The sequence below is a fragment of the Penaeus vannamei genome, chromosome 34 (genome assembly GCF_042767895.1).
Source record: "Penaeus vannamei isolate JL-2024 chromosome 34, ASM4276789v1, whole genome shotgun sequence".
NCBI lineage: Eukaryota > Metazoa > Arthropoda > Malacostraca > Decapoda > Penaeidae > Penaeus > Penaeus vannamei.
The window spans coordinates 27,105,014-27,122,513 of NC_091582.1; the positions used below are offsets into that span (position 1 = coordinate 27,105,014).

At 38.7% G+C, this 17,500-nt stretch overlaps 1 protein-coding gene across 1 annotated transcript in view; it reads left to right on the forward strand.

The window, feature by feature from the left end:
• LOC113825902 (transient receptor potential cation channel subfamily A member 1) overlaps positions 1-17,500 on the forward strand; it is a 19,042-nt gene that overhangs the window by 784 nt on the left and 758 nt on the right. The window contains exons 2-13 of the mRNA XM_070113491.1: positions 719-799; positions 7,476-7,581; positions 7,846-7,885; positions 8,186-9,762; positions 10,324-10,601; positions 10,778-11,054; positions 11,243-11,435; positions 11,789-11,902; positions 12,554-13,269; positions 14,137-14,533; positions 15,460-15,609; positions 17,137-17,500. The exon at positions 17,137-17,500 is cut by the window's right edge and continues 758 nt beyond it. Coding sequence (XP_069969592.1) covers positions 719-799; positions 7,476-7,581; positions 7,846-7,885; positions 8,186-9,762; positions 10,324-10,601; positions 10,778-11,054; positions 11,243-11,435; positions 11,789-11,902; positions 12,554-13,269; positions 14,137-14,533; positions 15,460-15,609; positions 17,137-17,500 — 4,293 coding nt within the window. The remainder of the gene's footprint in view (positions 1-718; positions 800-7,475; positions 7,582-7,845; positions 7,886-8,185; positions 9,763-10,323; positions 10,602-10,777; positions 11,055-11,242; positions 11,436-11,788; positions 11,903-12,553; positions 13,270-14,136; positions 14,534-15,459; positions 15,610-17,136) is intronic.

The window sequence follows — 17,500 nt, forward strand, 5'->3', positions numbered from 1 at the left end:
CTCTTTCCCTTCCTCTTTCGCTGGTATAATAAAACAGTTATTGATTCTAAAATTCTCTCTTTTGTTCTAACTTAACATTACCTTTTATTGATAAACTTCATTCACGGTCACATTATCAGATTCAGTGTTCTGAGGCCGATTTCCTAATCAGTGCCCACGCCCACACTCGAAAATAAATCGGAAAATCTTATCTGGGAAATAGTTACGATTGCATGTAAGTTAAAAGTCGTAGAAATATTAAGAACGAACTACTGTGAGAACAATAGACACACATAATTAATCACACTCAAAAAAACAGGTTAAACAAACAGACAATCAACCAAACACACACACAACCAAACGAACAAACACTGAAACAAACACACAATCAAGTAAACAACCAAACACACAGTCAAACAAACAATCAAATAAACGCACAGTCAAACGAACAAACACTCATACAAACACACTCAAACACAGACACATTCAAACAAGCACAATCAAGGAAACAAACAATCAAACAAACACAAACGCATTCAAACAAGCACAATCAAGCAAACAAACACCCAAACACACATAAACAAACAAAACAAACACATCATCAAACAAACACCCAAACACAACCAACCAAACAAACAAAAACACATCATCAAACAAACACCCAAACACATCATCAAACAATCACCCAAACACAACCAAAGCAAACAAGCAAACCACTCTCGCAATTCTCTCTCTCCAGGTCAGTCGCCTCCCGGTCGCCGTGACCCCGCCATGGACGACAGCGGCGCCTCGGAACCCATGCTGAGCGCGTCGGGTCAGGGTGGGTGGGGAAATGAGCCGTAATGCTGATTGTTTTTGTAAATTCTATTGATTTTTGGAGTTATTGTCATTGATGATGCTATGATTGTTATTATTGATATTATCATTATTGATATTTTTATTATCATTATTGTTGTTGTTATTACTGTTATTATTGTTATTGTTATCAGTCTTGTTATCATCATCATTATCATTTTTATCATCATTACCATCATCTCACCACCATCATCAGCATCAGCATCATCTTCATTATCTCTTCATCATTATCATCATCACCATCAACATATTACTATCATCATCACCATCATCATCATCTTCATCATCTTATCATTATCTCCTCATCTTCATCATCTTCACCTTCATGATCATCTTCGTTATTATTATTATTATTATCATTATCATTATCATTATCATTATCATTATCATTATCATTATCATTATCATTATTATTATTATTATTATTACTATTCTTATTATTATTATCATTATTATTATTATTATTATTATTATTATTATTATTATTATTATTATTATTATCATTATTATTATTATTATCATTATCATTATTATTATTATTATTATTATTATTATTATTGTTATTACTTCTTCTTCTTTCTTCTTCTTTTTCTTCAGCTTATTCCCATTTCTATATGGGGTCACTGTTCCTCGCTAGCCTCTTCCATCTTGCTCTGTCCATTGCATCTTCCCTTCTGAGTCCCTTGTCTTCCAGATCTTCTTTTAGCCTTTCCCTCCAACTTAATTTGGGTCTACCTCTCCTTCTACGTCCATCCACGTGCATTTCCATAACTTGGTTTCCAATATAGCCTTCTTCACTTCTGATGACATGCCCATACCAGTTAATCCTTCTTTCTTGCATCTTTGCACTCACTTCTGTGACCTTGACTGTACCTTTGATGTAGTCATTCCTGATCTTATCCTTCCTCGTGACACCACACATCCACCTTAACATCCTCATCTCTGCTACATTCACCTTCTTTTCATGCACCCTCTTAATTGGCCATGTCTCGCTCCCATAAAGGATAGCAGGTCTCACAGCTGTTTTGTAAACCTTCCCTTTGAGTCTTGCGCTGATCTTCTTGTCGCAGAGTACTCCTGAAAACCTTCTCCATGCCTGCCACCCTGACTGAATGCGTTGATTTACTTCTACATCCAGTTCACCGTCCTCTGTCACATGTGAGCCTAGATATTTAAAAGCTGGTACCCTCTTAATGATCTCGTCATCCATTTCCACCCCATTTTCCTCCTCAAAATCATTAAATGAGAGGTACTCAGACTTTGTTCTGCTTATCTTCAAGCCTCGGTCCTCCAAAGCCCTCTTCCATTGCGAAAGTTTCTCTCTCAATGATTCTTTTGTTTTACACACCAAGACAATGTCATCTGCAAATAACATTGTCCAGGGTGCCTCCTCTCGAATCCCTTCGCTTAGAACGTCCATTATAAGGTCGAATATATACGGACTGAGAGTAGAGCCCTGGTGGAGTCCTACTTTGATGTTAAATTCATCCGTTATTCCGACGCAACTACTAACTTGTGATGTTACATCTCTATACATATCTTGAACCAATCTTACATACTTCTCGCTCACTCCCTTTTCTCTCATGCACCTCCATACCTCTGACCTCGGTACACGATCATACGCCTTCTCGAGGTCAATGAAAGCCATGTGCAGTCCCTTCTGTTTCTCCCTGTACTTTTCCATTGTCTGTCTTAAGGCAAAAATAGCATCTGATGTCTGTCTTCCCTTAACAAATCCAAACTGGTTCTCACTGATGACCGTTTCAGCCTCGATCCTCATTCCAATAGTTCTCTCCCAAAGCTTCATTGTATGTGAGATCAATTTAATTCCCCTGTAGTTAGTGCAGTCCTGGATGTTACCCTTCTGTTTATATATGGGCACAATAGTGCTCTTCCTCCACTCCGATGGAATTTTCTCTTGCTCATATATTTTATTTAAAAGGTCCCACAAAACATCTACAGCAGCCTCCCCAAGGCTTTTCCATGCTTCTATCGGGATGTTATCCGGTCCAACAGCTTTGTTTGATTTCATTAATCTCAGCGCCTTTTCCACTTCTCTACGTGATATGTTATCAGTCCTCCTCTCTGTTGGTAAGCCCGCTCCTGTTTCCACTCTTGGGTTCTCTACATTCATTAAGTTTTCAAAATATTCCTTCCATCTCCTTTTTATAGCATCATCATCATACAAAACATTTCCTTCTGTATCCTTCATATGCCTGATATGTGTCTGATCTTTCGTACTCTTGTCTCTGGCCTTTGCTATTCTATAAATCTTTTTCTGTCCTCCTCTTGTATCGAGTTCTTGATACATTTCTTCCCTTGCCTCAGCTTTAGCTACTGCCACTGCTTTCTTTGCTGCTTTGTTCGCTGTTTTAAGCCTTTCTTCATTTTCCTCATTTCTGTTTTTGTAATATTCCTTCCTTGTAATCTTCTTCTGCTTTATAGTTTCCGATATTTCTTCCTTCCACCACCAAGTTTCCTTGTCATTGGGTGGTCCTTTACCAGATGTCATCCCCAATATTTCCTCTGCAGCTTGTCGGATCATTGAAGCATTCAAATTCCACCACTCTTCAACTCCCTCCCTCAACTCTATCTGCTCCAGCACTCTCTCCCTGAATAAACTTCTCTGGTCTTCGTCTTTCAAATTCCACCACTTAATCTTAGGTATTGCCCTTTTCTTTCCTTTCCTCCCTCTTTTAATGTTAAACTCCCCAATAATCAGGTGATGTTGTTTGGCAGCTGTTTCTCCCTTAATTACCTTAAAATTTCTGACTTCACTCATTTTACTTCTCTTGTATAATATGTAGTCCAATTGTGTTTCCTGTCCTCCACTTTCATATGTATTGTAATCCTTCTTTTTGAAGAACGTGTTCAATATAGCCAGATCGTATGCCACTGCGAAGTCAATTAGCCGTTCTCCGTTGGGATTTACAGCCCCGCTCCCATATCTACCATGGACACGCTCTATTGCCAAGTTTCTCTCTCCCACGTGACCATTGAAATCGCCAGCAATCAAGGCTGTTTCAACATCCGGTATCTCTGTGCACATACTATCTAGGTCTTGCCAAAATTTGTCTTTCTCTTCATCATCGCAGCCTACTTGTGGTGCATATACACTCATTATATTAATGATTGTATTTCCGATACTTAGTTTAATCAACATTATTCGGTCATTCTTTCTCCAGACACTGATGACGTTTTCTTTATGATTGGGACTCAGGATTATTCCAACTCCATTCCTTCCTCTTCCATCTGCTCCACTGTAGAAAAGCTTAAAGCCTCTCCCCAGCTCTCGGGCCTTATTCCCCCTCCATCGTGTTTCCTGTAGGCAAAGTACCTCCAACTTTCTTCTCTCCATGAGATCCACAACCTCCCTCCCCTTTCCTGACATTGTGCCAACATTAAGGCTGCCGACTTTAACGGCTTGAATTTGAGTGGAGTTAGGCATTTCACCTCTCCCTGCAAAACCGGATATTCTTAGCACCCTCTGCCCATTTAAGGGCTGCCGGGGACTGAGGGCCAATATTCTTTCAGCTTCTGTCATGTTGGTTTGGAGCGGTTTTTATTTTACGCCGCGGATGCCCTTCCCGTCCAGCAACACTCTGCATTTATCCGGGCTTGTGACCGGCACTCAGTTGGGCTGGCTTGCCCCCCAAGTGGCTGCATTATTATTATTGTTATTACTATTATTGTTATTATCATTATTTTTTTATCATTATTATTATTATTATTATTATTATTATTATTATTATTATTATTATTATTATTATTATTATCATCATCATTATTTCTATTATCATTATTATTATTACTATTATTACTACTACTACTACTACTACTACTACTACTACTACTACTACTACTACTACTACTACTACTACTACTACTACTACTATCGTATTGTTATTATTATCATTATCATTATCATTATTGCCATTGTCATTATCATTATCATTATTATTGTTATTATTATTATTATTATTATTATTATTATTATTATTATTATTATTGTTATTATTATTATCATTATTATTGCTATTACTTTTATCATCATCATCATCATCATCATCATCATCATCATCATCATCATCATCATCATCATCATCATCATCATCATCATCATCATTGCTGTTGTTATTATCATTATTGTTGTTTTGGCTCAACCTATTGTTATTATTTTAATCATTATCGATATTACTGTTATTATTACTGAATTTCTAATATGCTTATCATGATTATCATTTTAGTAGTATTAGTAGAACGAGTAATATCAACATCAGAATTGTTAATATTACCATCTTTATTAATCATTATTATCATTATCAAAATCATTATTGTTGTTGTCATTGTTATCATTATTATTGTTCTCATTATTGTTATTATTATCATCTTTGTTATTATTATTATCTTTATTATTATCATTTTCATTATTATTATCATCATTCTTTTTATTGTCATTATTATTATTATATTATTGTTATCATTATCATCATTATTGTTATTATTATCATCATTATTGTTATTATTATCATCATCCTTATCGTCATTATTGCTATAAGTTTTTTTACTATTGTTGTTATCATTTTCATCATGATTATTATCATTATCATTATCATTACCATCATCATTATCATTATATTATCATAAGTAGTAGTAGTAGTAGTATCACCATTATCATTATTATTATCATTTCTAATAACATTATTATAATTATTGTTGTTATTACTGTTTATTAGTATCATCATTGTTATCATCATCATCATCATCATCATCATAATCAACATCATCATCATAATCATCTTCATCATTATCATCATCAGTAAGACCATTAACTATCACCATTGTTATAATTATTATGATCATAATGACATTATTTTCATGATAACTCTTATTATCATAATAACAATGGTGATTATTATCATTACTTATATTATTATTGCTGCTATTATTATCATAATCGCTACATTCTTATCATATTCAAAATCATTATTATTAGTAATAGTGTAGTAGTAGCAATACTCCTGTCATTATCATTATCATTAAAATAATCGCCATTATCGTTATCATCATTATCATTAACATTATCATTATTACTACTGTTATTATCTTTATTGTTACTATTCTTATGATTAGTTTGGTTATCATTATTGTTATTATTGTTGTTATTGTCATTATTATTATTACTATCATTATTATCACCATCATCATTACTATTATTGCTATTATCATTATCATCATTATTATCATTATCATTACTATTGTTATCATTATCATCTTTTCTTCTGTTCATTATTTTGTTTGTCGGTTTATTATCACTACTATTATTTTGATTATTATTATCGTCATTATGACTATTGTCATTATCATCATTATGATCGTTATTATTATCACCCTCATCGCTGTTTTGTTGTTGTTCAAGTCTCTATTTTCCTTTAAGTCATTCCCTTTCATGTCTTTCCCTTGTTCGTTTCATTCCTAGGTCTCGTGATCGTGTCTTTCATCTGACTTATCGGCTTTCTCATTTTCATTTTGCTTTTTGTTACATTTCTTCTTTCTTTTTCTTCTTTTGCTCTCAGGTTTTACACGGAACTTAATACTCGGTTTCGGATGTACGGGTAACGGTGATGCACACACAAATTGCGAATTCAGGAAGCACTTTCAGCTCTTTAGATAATGATGGTTCCCATGTTACTTTCGTTATTTTTTTCCTTCTTGTTATTTCACTTTGATAATCTTTCTTCTTTTTTCATTTTCTCTCTTTTATTTCGTATTGTTGACTTATGTCCAAAATCTGAATTTTTGCTTTTAGATAGTTTTCTGTTCATTTTTTCTCGCTTTTGTAACTTCATCTTTTCCTTCAGTCGATTCTTTAACGTCTTCGTGGGTAAGTTTCATATTTTTGAGTGTTATTCTTTCCACAAAATCTTCATTTTCTGTCTTGAGATTTTATTCCAGTATCGTTTCCGTTGAGCCGTTTGAGGTTCATTTGTTTTATCTTTATTGACTCCTCCAGCATTACCTCTATCAAATACTATTAGTTTAGGAATGCTTCATCCCTTTCTCCCGAGTATGCTCATATATCTTGTACCCTCATGTCTGGCTGTGAGGAAGTTGAGGGACGTGGAGTTTGTGGTGAATGAAAGGGGACTTTGCTGGTTCATTGGGGGAGGTAGAAGTGTGACCCCACGAGAGACCTGTACCACGGGTGCTGAGGGCGGAGGGTGACCTGACCTATTCTGCGTCTGCTCCTGTTCTCCCATCTCTCCGGTCTCTCTCGGTCTGCCTGACGAGACGTCCTTTTATCCAGCGACTCCTGTCCTGGGCAGGTGCCTGCTTCTGTATTTTGGGGTGTCAGTTCTTCCGGCCGTGACAAAGGGGGTGAGTTCGCCGGAATTGCTCGAGGGGGAGAAAGTACTTGGGCAAACAAGGTGCGATGCCAGAAAGGAAGGCAGCTGCTAGGGCCTAGGTGCGAAATCCAACCCAGCCGGTTTGAGCATATTATGACACTGGCCTCTTGCTCTAAATGCGCTGTACTTAATTCCATTATCAATACGATCTCCATTCCTATCAACTCCATCATCACCATCACCACCAAAGGCATTAATTTTTCTTTCTTACCAGCCCTATAATTCATCTTGCAGTTGCTGTGCTGATTGAGGAGAACCAACAAGATGGCGGCGACACGGAATCGGAGGCTCTTCCCCTGGAAATATTTCGAGAAGAACAGCTAGGAGCGAGGGCATCTAGGTGAGATGATTAAGGGAGAGAGAGGGAGGGGCGAGCTGAGACCAAAACGACATGCGGCAATTGTAAAATTAATGAGAGGGAGGAAAGGAGGGTAGGAAGTAGGGTAAGAAGGAGGGGGGCAAGGAGAGAAAGAAAGAAAAGAGAGACAAAGAGACAGACAGAGATAGACATTCAGGGGAGGATTCTGTATGTGTAAAGTTAAAACGAAGCCATAAATTTGTTTCATTCAAAAAGACATTGTCCTAATATTACATTTCTTTTCAGACCGAAACACTCTTCAGTTCGATATACGAATATTGTCAAGGTAAAGTTTCATTGCTTATAACATATTCAATAACAGAATATCTCAAGTCATGGTTGGTCATAAAATTAAAAAGCATCTGCTTATATAATTATCATATTTATATATATTCCCACATTTGGCTTGTATATAGAGCACACTAATCTAAACCAAGTATTGTTGATTAGGTTTTAAATTTGGATATTAAATGGAATTCATTTGATTTAATTGTTCATTATTAGATACTACACGAATGATATTATACTGTTCAAGATTGCACTTTTTACAGTGAAATAGACTTAGTAGGTGTGGCCTATTCAACAGACAAACATGCATCAAGCAGCGGAGGTAGGAGATGTGAACCGTCTCCAACAGCTGCTACAAGAACGACCGGAACACCTGAGCCAGCAGGACGAAAACGGCCACGTCCCCCTCCACTTAGCTGCTAGAGGAGTACATCTCAAGTGCTGCCAAATACTTCTGGATGTCAGCATCAAGGAAGTTAACATGAAAGATAAACTGGGCAACACTCCCCTTCTGTTGGCGCTCACCACCGGCGACGTCTCCTTCAAGATCGCCGAGCTGCTGGTGTCCAAGGGAGCCTCCGTGAAGACTGCCAACCGAGCTAAGCGAACGGCCTTGCACCTGGCAGCAGAGAAAGGCAACGACAAAATCCTCAAGCTCCTCGTCAACAACTGCCCGGAGAGCGTCCATGCAAGGGATACCGAGCAGCAGACGCCTCTCCATCTGGCGGCTCGCTGGGGTCACGTGGCTTCCTGCCAGCTGTTGGTGGGTTATGGGGCAGACAAGGAGGCCAAAGACACGCGTGGGTACACTGCTCTGCACTGGGCTGCCAAGATGGGCTTTGCAGAGTGTTGTAGTCAGCTGCTCAACTCCGGGTCTGAGGTAAACTGTGTGGACAAGACCGGTAATACCCCACTGCACCTGATATGCTCCTCATCAAAGGAAAAACCTGATTGTGTTGAGGTTCTGTTTAAATTTGGGGCTTCTCCTGCTATACAGAACAACAAGGGAGAGACGCCTTTCCACTGTGCGCAGTATTCGCCCGGTGAAGTAAGAAAATTATTCGAAACCCTTTCAGATATTGACCTATTCATTACTGATAACAAGGGCAAGACTGTTCTCCACTGTGCTGCAGAAAGAAAGAAAAGCAGAAATGTTGAGTTTATATTGGTAATGGCAAAATCCCAAAACGTTAACATGAAGCAGTTTGTAAACATGCTAGACAATGGAGGCAAGACTGCTTTGCATGTTGCCATAGAGGGTGGGGATTTGGAGTGTTGTAAGTCCCTGGTCAAAGCCGGTGCTGACGGCAACCTGGTGCTAGGAGCTCGAGGTACGTCCTTGCACTTAGCTGCCGAGAATGGTCTCCGGGAGGTCTGCGATTATCTGATCACCAGAGGCATTAAGACGGACACGCGAAACAGCAGCTTGATGACCCCTCTTCACCTCGCGGCCAAGAATGGCCACGCCAGCTGCTGTGAAGTTCTGCTGAAGCGAGGTGTTCCGTGGGCTGTCCATGACGACCAGGGTATGACTGCTCTCCACCACGCCGCCAGGGAAGAGCGGGCAGAGTGCTGTAAGATTATCGTAGCACTACAGCCGTCAGCAGTGACGAAGATGGATAAAGCTTGCCAGACACCTTTGCACCTCGCAGTCGAGAAGAACTGCTTGGAGTGTTGCCAGGCCCTTGTCACTCCTCGTTCAGATGTTTGGTACCACAGCAATGGTGTAAGCCCTGTCAAATATGCGTATGAGAAGCGCTTTCATCAGATCTTCGATTTTCTTCTAGGCACAGAGAATGTGGAGAAGAAGAAGCGAAGCGAAAGAGATATTGATTTCCGCGATCTTCTTGAAGAATCACTTGAACACTTAAACAGGTTAGTGATCTGTACACATGAGTATGGGTGGGAACACTTGTGCTGTGTATGTATGATCATATGTGTGTGCCTTAAAGATCGAGCATAATTCACTACAAATAAGTGATGTTAAATATCAGTCCCATTCAGCTAAAACTGGTGACAATATGCCATAGCACCAACTAAAGCATATCAAAGTATATCAGACTTTAGATATGTTTTATATGAAAAACTTTCTTATGGTTATTACAGTCGTACAATAAAAAAAAATCTTAATATCCAAAATCAAAAAGTTCTTTCTGAACAACTTTATTACAGTAACAAATGAAACACTTGACCAGTCAAATCGAGAGTAATTACTAGAGCGTTTGGAATATCCATTTCGGTTTACCACCCGTAGAGAGGTCTACTTAGTCCAGAAATGTTTTATGTGTTATTTCCTTTCTTAATGCGACAATAGTTCCTTTTACCTTCCAACAAATGCCCCGCTATATTAAAGTATAGTGTGCATCTTAAAAGTTGGTTGTGCATTTGACTATAGGATGGCGGATTGCATGTAACTCTCTCCTCCTCCCCACCTAGTTCCTCTGAAGACAAAGACAGCGAAGCTCACAGACGCATAGCGAAGGCCATCATCAACAGCTGCTTCTGGGAGGAGTCGCTCAAATCCTATGGCACTCCAGGAGACCTGACCCCGCCCCAGAAACAAAAGAATGGCAACTTGAGACTCCTTGTCAAGTACCTGCCCGATGTGGCAAAGATGGCATTGGATAAATGTATGGCAACAGATGGCTACATGGAGGGAGGTTGCCAACGGGGGTACATCGTGCGGTACTTGGATCAAGAACACTTTATCGGAGGTAAGGCAGACGCGATAACAGCAGAGACAAAGATAATAATAATCATAATGATGGTGATAATGATACCAGCAGTAATAATAAAGTTCTACCATTTCACCTGTAGGAAGTCATATTTGGAACAGACAGCAGGAATAGGAATAAGTAAATAAATAGCTGAACACACACCACCATTCCAGTCAACCCCCGAAAAAGCAAGGGCACCTACACCCCAAGTGTCTCAGGAGAACAGCTGACGCAGGGCGTGCGTGTGGGGGGCGTGAGTCGAGAGTGGCGGCAGGACCACGTGTTAGCCTGGATGACTCGCTACGGACACCACGAACTCCTTCAGCATCCTCTAGTGACGCTCTGGCTCAACTACAAGTGGCAGTCCTACGTGAGGTGTGGCCTCTACATCCGCATCGGCCTCGCCTCGGTCCTGGCTGTGCTGCTCACCGTCTTCACTACTGTTTCGTGGTGGGTGTTGCTTTGCGTGCGTTTTGATCTCAGTGTTACAGGAAGGAAGTTAACATTACCTGATATTCTCTGTTGTTTTGCATAAATACAGTGTTGTTTTTCTTCTTACACACGCACGCACATTAACACACACACAATGCATCTCAAAAAAAGTCAATCTCTTCATACCCGTACGTTCTCTGTTAAAGGGACTGGAGCTACCTGAAGCACCAATACAACTACACACAAGCCATGGTCTGTGTTTTCGGATCCGAGAAAATTGTTGGCCCGGAAGTAGTAAAAATGCTGCGACAAGAGGGCCACTCTCCTCTCGTCCTCAGTTACGTCGTCGTTGCTTTAATCGCTTTATGGGCGATGCATGATTTATATAGCTTTATAATGGTCAGTACTGATATGTATGTATATATATATATATATATATATATATATATATATATATATATATATATATATATATATATATATATATACATATACATATATATATATATATATATATATATATATATATATATATATATATTAATATGTATGTATATATATATATATATATATATATATATATATATATATATTTATTTATTTATTTATTTATATGTATATATATATATTGTTATAGCAAATTCTTCATCTCTAGGCCAATGAACTTAAATTAAAATATCTTGTTAAAAGTAATAGGAAAACTGTAAACGAATGTCAATTTGATTTCCTAACAGCTTTATTACACGTTTCAGCTGAGGAAAAAATATTTTACCAAAGAGAGCGTTACCTTCCTTCTGTGTGCAATTGCAACTGTGGCTTTCGTCATGAATTTCAGTCAGTGTTCGCAACTGACGTACGTCAGAGAGGTTAGTTTGAATTTTGAGTTGTTATATCTATTATTACCATTATTTTTATGATTATTATTATATTTGTTGTCATTGTTGTAACAGTTGTTGTTGTTATTGCTGTTATTGTTGATATTATTGTTGCTTTTATCAGAAAAGGCTAGTTTCATACCTGCAATGATGATGATAATGATTATCATATTGTTGTTATTATTGTTATGATTATTATTATCATCATTATTATCACCATTACCATAATCATCGTCATCATCACACTCGCCATCATCGCTATCATCATCTATTATCATTATCTATACTATTGTTCTTATTATTATTACTATCATTACTGTTATTATAATTATCATTATTATCACCATTACTATAATCATCATCATCATCACTATCGTCTTCATCATCATCTGTTATCATTATCATCTATCGTATTACCATTATTATTATTATTATTACTATCATTAGTGTTATTATAATTATCATTATTATCATTAATATCATTATCATCATCATTAATAGTAGTAGTAGTAGTAGTGGTATCATTATCACTATTATTATCATCATGACTAACATCATCGGCATTATTATTTGCAGAATATTATGATACATGAGCACTTTTATTTCTGAAGATAACTCTATTCCTTGAACGTCTGGCCACAGGACGAGCAGTGGGTGGTGGGCCTGCTGGCCATCTTCCTGGCCTGGCTCCACGTGTTCCTCCTGACGCGCCGGCTGCCTATCTGCACGCCCTTGCTCTTCCGCCTGAAGCTCCTGATCGACATGGCCCTGAAGGTGGCCGTGCCGGTCGTGGCCGTGGGCAGCGGGATTGTGGCCGCGCACTGGATCGCCGCGAAGGGCGAACTCGCCTACAACCAGAATTGGTCGTGGATTTCGAAGGTCGTGTCGCATCCTGCGGTGAGCGACAGCTCCCTGGTGGTCGTGACCGCCATTCTGTGTATTCTCCTGATGAACGAAGGAAGGAAGAAGGAGATGGAGAAGTACAGGAAGAGGCGCCGTGTGGCCTTCGTGGACATGATCCTCAACTTCGAGCTCCTGTACCCGTGCCTGCGAAGGCGGTACTACGTGACGTGGATTCCCCAGAAGCCGCTCAGGCGAAGGAGCGGGCTCTGCGGGCGGGCCGACAGGTGCTGCGCGGCCGGCGACCCTCTCGACGATGACGCGACGGAGGCGAAGTCGCCGGAGGTGGCGACAGGGAAGACGGAAGCTCTTGAGGCGAAGCTGGACGCCCTGCAAGGTGCCGTAGAGAAGCAGGCGCGCGAGGTCGCTGCGCTTCTGAAGCAGCTGAACGATTCAGTGGAGAGGCTGAGCCAGCAGGCGCTCTGCGGCGAGGGAGAGCGGAAGAGGAGGACTGATTAGCAGAAAGGGTGGTGATGAGTGCTTATATGGACAGATAGACTATTGGTAGATATATAGAGAAATAGACAGGTAGATAGTTATGTGTGTGTGTACAGCTACATAGAAAACTATCATAAGAAGGGGTGTCGAAATATCCAATATCAAACAGAGCCTTATGTTACGGAAGGGTTGGTATTTTGGGTTTAGAACTTGTCTTGCTCTGATTCATGTCTCGAATAGTCGTTCCGGAAGTCATATGGATTCACTGTGAGATGATGATTTTATTCCTGTAAGAGATGGAATATGCCTTGCAATATTCAGATATGCCACAGATACCCTAAAGTCGTTGGAAAAGCAGGGAAAACAGTTTTGTACTGTTAACAACTATATTTCAAAAAGTATCATTAATTATGGCCGAATGTTTAGCATGATTTTCTTATATGTATATGTGTGTGTGTGTGTGTGAGCTTGTGTGTATGTGTTTACAAAGGAACACATGCATAAATGATTCCACACGATCAAAGTTAAATAAAATTTTCCTATGATTATGTAGTCTGAGGAAGAAGGTTAAAATGTCTTCATTGTTTTATCTATCATGCAATTTACACCAATAAATTTATTAAAAATAGTCTGCTTTATTAATCATTTTCCATCTTACTTGTAAGTGAATATGGCCAAAAACCACAAATCATTATTATCAACCTATGATTATTATCATTATCATGACAGATAATATTTTTATCAGCATTGGTAGTATTTATATCCATTGTAATGGTAATACTTTCCAACTAAGGCCCAGTCAAAAAAATAGAAACACTGACTCGCCATCCCTCAAAAAGGCATGTGTTACCCCCTCGGCAGGCAAGATCATGATCTTTTCGGACCAGCATGGAGTTCCTGGCAAAATGTACTACAGTTGCAGGAGCATACTACACTTCACTGCTACAGAAGGCTATAAAAAACAAGAGGAGTAGAAGGTTGACCAAAGGTGTCCGCCTCCTACGAGACAATGCCCCTGTTCACAATTATCACACTGGCCAGATGGAAGTGCGGTCGTGTGGCTACGATATCCCTCCTAATCCTCCTTATTCTCCTGACCTTGCACCATCTGACTTTCACCTCTTCCCATCCATGTCATTTTTAAAGGGAAAACGTCTCCAAGAAGATAAGGCACTGATTTCTGGAGTCACTTCATGGCTACAAACACAATCTGCAGACTGCAATAAGCAAAGAGTCCATAGCTCGTTTCGATGGGAGAAGCGTGTCCCTCTTGGTGGTACCTATGTAAAGAAATATTAATAATTGGACATCGTTTCATTCCTACACCTCCATGGGAAATCTTGGATGAGCACCCTTTGTGTGCATATATATGTGTGTGTGTGTGTGTGTGTGTGTGTGTGTAGACTTCCTTGTGTCTGTATCTAAAGTGTCTATGTAAAAATAAAAGACCGAAGAGAAATAATAGAATACACAAATAAACATTTTTTTTCTGAATTGCTTCTTCATGCCCCGAGAGAGCAATACGAGTATAGCGAAATGGCTTCTGCATCTTCACCTGCTTTCCCTTTTATTAGTGAGTGTGTGTGTGTGTGTGTGTGTGTGTGTGTGTGTGTGTGTGTGTGTGTGTGTGTGTGCATTAGTGCGTTTTCATTAGTGGATAACCAATTTTTTATGCTTTTTCAAAGACAATTTATTCCTTTATCTCTCCTATCTGTTTCTTATCAGCCCCCATGAGTCACTCAGACTAGACATGTCACAGCATCTCGGAAACTTCCCTGTCTTCAGCATCATCTAAAATCTATACCAATACCAGGCAAGTATCACATACGCGATCATTATGATATTTACGCTATCCCATTGTTGGCTGGTCCCTTGGTCGGTTAAAGGTCGCCAAAGGTATAGGGTCAAGAACGGCACTAGATGTATAGGTGTGTGTGTGTGTGTGTGTGATGTTTGTGCGTTCTAGAAGTGTGGCGTGGAAAGTGTGGTCACATTTGTAGTTCATATTTTCAACGCTATTATTATTGATATTGATACTGTTATTATTGATGTTATTATTAGTATTACTGTTGTCATTATTATTATCATCATTATTGATTATTATTATTATTATTATCATTATCATTATCACCTCTGCTACAGAGGTTATGTTTTAGGTCGCGTCAGTTAGAAGTTATGAACAGATTTTTATGATTTTATTTTTACCAAAGGTGTGTCTTAGTCTAACTTGGGTTCCTGGATCCGGATCCAGGAATGTTTTGAATGATTGCATAAGTAACTACGATTATCATTACCTTCATCGCATCCGCCAAGGAGGTTATGTTTACGAATCGCCGGTGTATTTGAGAAGCGATTTTAATGTAATTCTTTGTGTGAATATCTTTACTGCATCAGTGAAACTATTGCCTTGACGGAGGTATGCGCACTCTGAGTGCTTCTAGTTATCATTATTATTATCATTATTATTATTATCATTAGTATCATTATTATTGCTGTTATTACCTCTGCCAATGACGTTATGTCTTTGGCCACTTTGGTTAGTGTATTTGTTTGTCCATTGGTTAGAAGGATAATTCAAAAAGTTATGAACAGAATTTTATTATCTTTTTACCAAAGGCATGTCTCAGCCCAACTTAGATTCCATTAAATTTTGATCTAGATCATGACCCGGATCCAGGAACTTTTTAAAGGAGTCATTCGTACTGCGAGATAGGGACGACTTAAACTTTTTGGCAATTGATTATTATCTTCATCATTTTTATTAGTCATTATGATTATTCAAGAGTGAATATTTTTATTGCATGTGACCCTATTGCCTTGGCGGAGGTATGCGATCTCTAAGTGCTTCAAGTTGCTATTGTTGTGACTCATATCATTAGCAATATCAATATTATTATTGGTAATATTATCGTCATTTCATTGTTATTATTATTATTATTTCTTATTACCACTTATCACTATCATTATTATTCTTATTATTGTGATTATCATTAATACTATCATTATCAGTATTATCATTATCATTATTATTATCATTACCTCCGCCAAGGAGGTTATGCTTTTAGTTATGCTTAGTTTGTTTGTTGGTTAGCAACTCAAAAACTGAGGAACAGATTTTTATTATTTTTACGAGACGAACCTTAGTCTTAGATTCCATTCAATCATAGTGGTTTTCCTGATCGTGATCCGGATTCAGGATTTTTCTCAGGGATTGCGCCAGCTCCCCTTATCGCATCGGCAACGGGGGTGACTATTATCATCGTGTTTACGAATGTCACCAGAGTACTTGAGAAAGAGGGGATTTTAATGCAATTCTACAAGTGTGGATATTTCTACCAGTGACCCTATTGCCTTATTATTACTATCATAATTACTATTGTTATTATTATCGTTGTTATTATTATTATCATTATTATTGCTCTTACTATTATCATCATCAGTATTACTACTATCAATATCATCATTTCCATTATTTCTATTGTTATTATTACTATTATTATCATTATTACCACCATCACTATTTATTATCATCATCCTCATCTTTATCATTATCAACGTCGTTATCAAAGTAGTAAGAGTAGTGCTTATAGTACTATCATCATCTTTATTATCATTGTTATCATTTCATTCAAGGTGTGAAATAGGAAACCTAACACTGTGGATCTATTCACATGGCGACCACTGCAAAAGAGACGAAAAAGGCAAGTGCTTCTATTTAAACACTGCAAAAAAATGCAAGATCATATAATACAATACAGTATGATGTAATACAATACAATAAATACAGTGTCATGTAATGATAATACAATAAATACAATATCATGAAATGCAATACAGTAAATATAATCTCATGTAAAAAATTAGAAAGCTAACAAAGAACATTCCAGACGGAGATGCACGAGGCAGCGGAGGCGGGCGACGAGAACCGGCTGCGTCGCCTTCTTGAGGAACAGCAAGACGACGTCAGCAAGCAAGACGAAAACGGCCTCACGCCCCTCCATCTGGCCGCTAAGAAGACACGCCCTCGGTGCTGTCAGGTCCTCCTTGACGTCAGCCACAAGGAAATCAACGTGAAGGACAGGTCGGGCAACACGCCCCTATTACTCTGCGTCTCACATAACCTAGAGTCGTTCGAAACGGCTAAACTGCTCGTTTCGGAGGGCGCCAACGTCAGTTTCTCAAACAAAGCAAAGCTAACCGCTCTGCACACTGCGGCCGAGTGTGGACACCTGGAAGTCCTCCAGCTTCTCC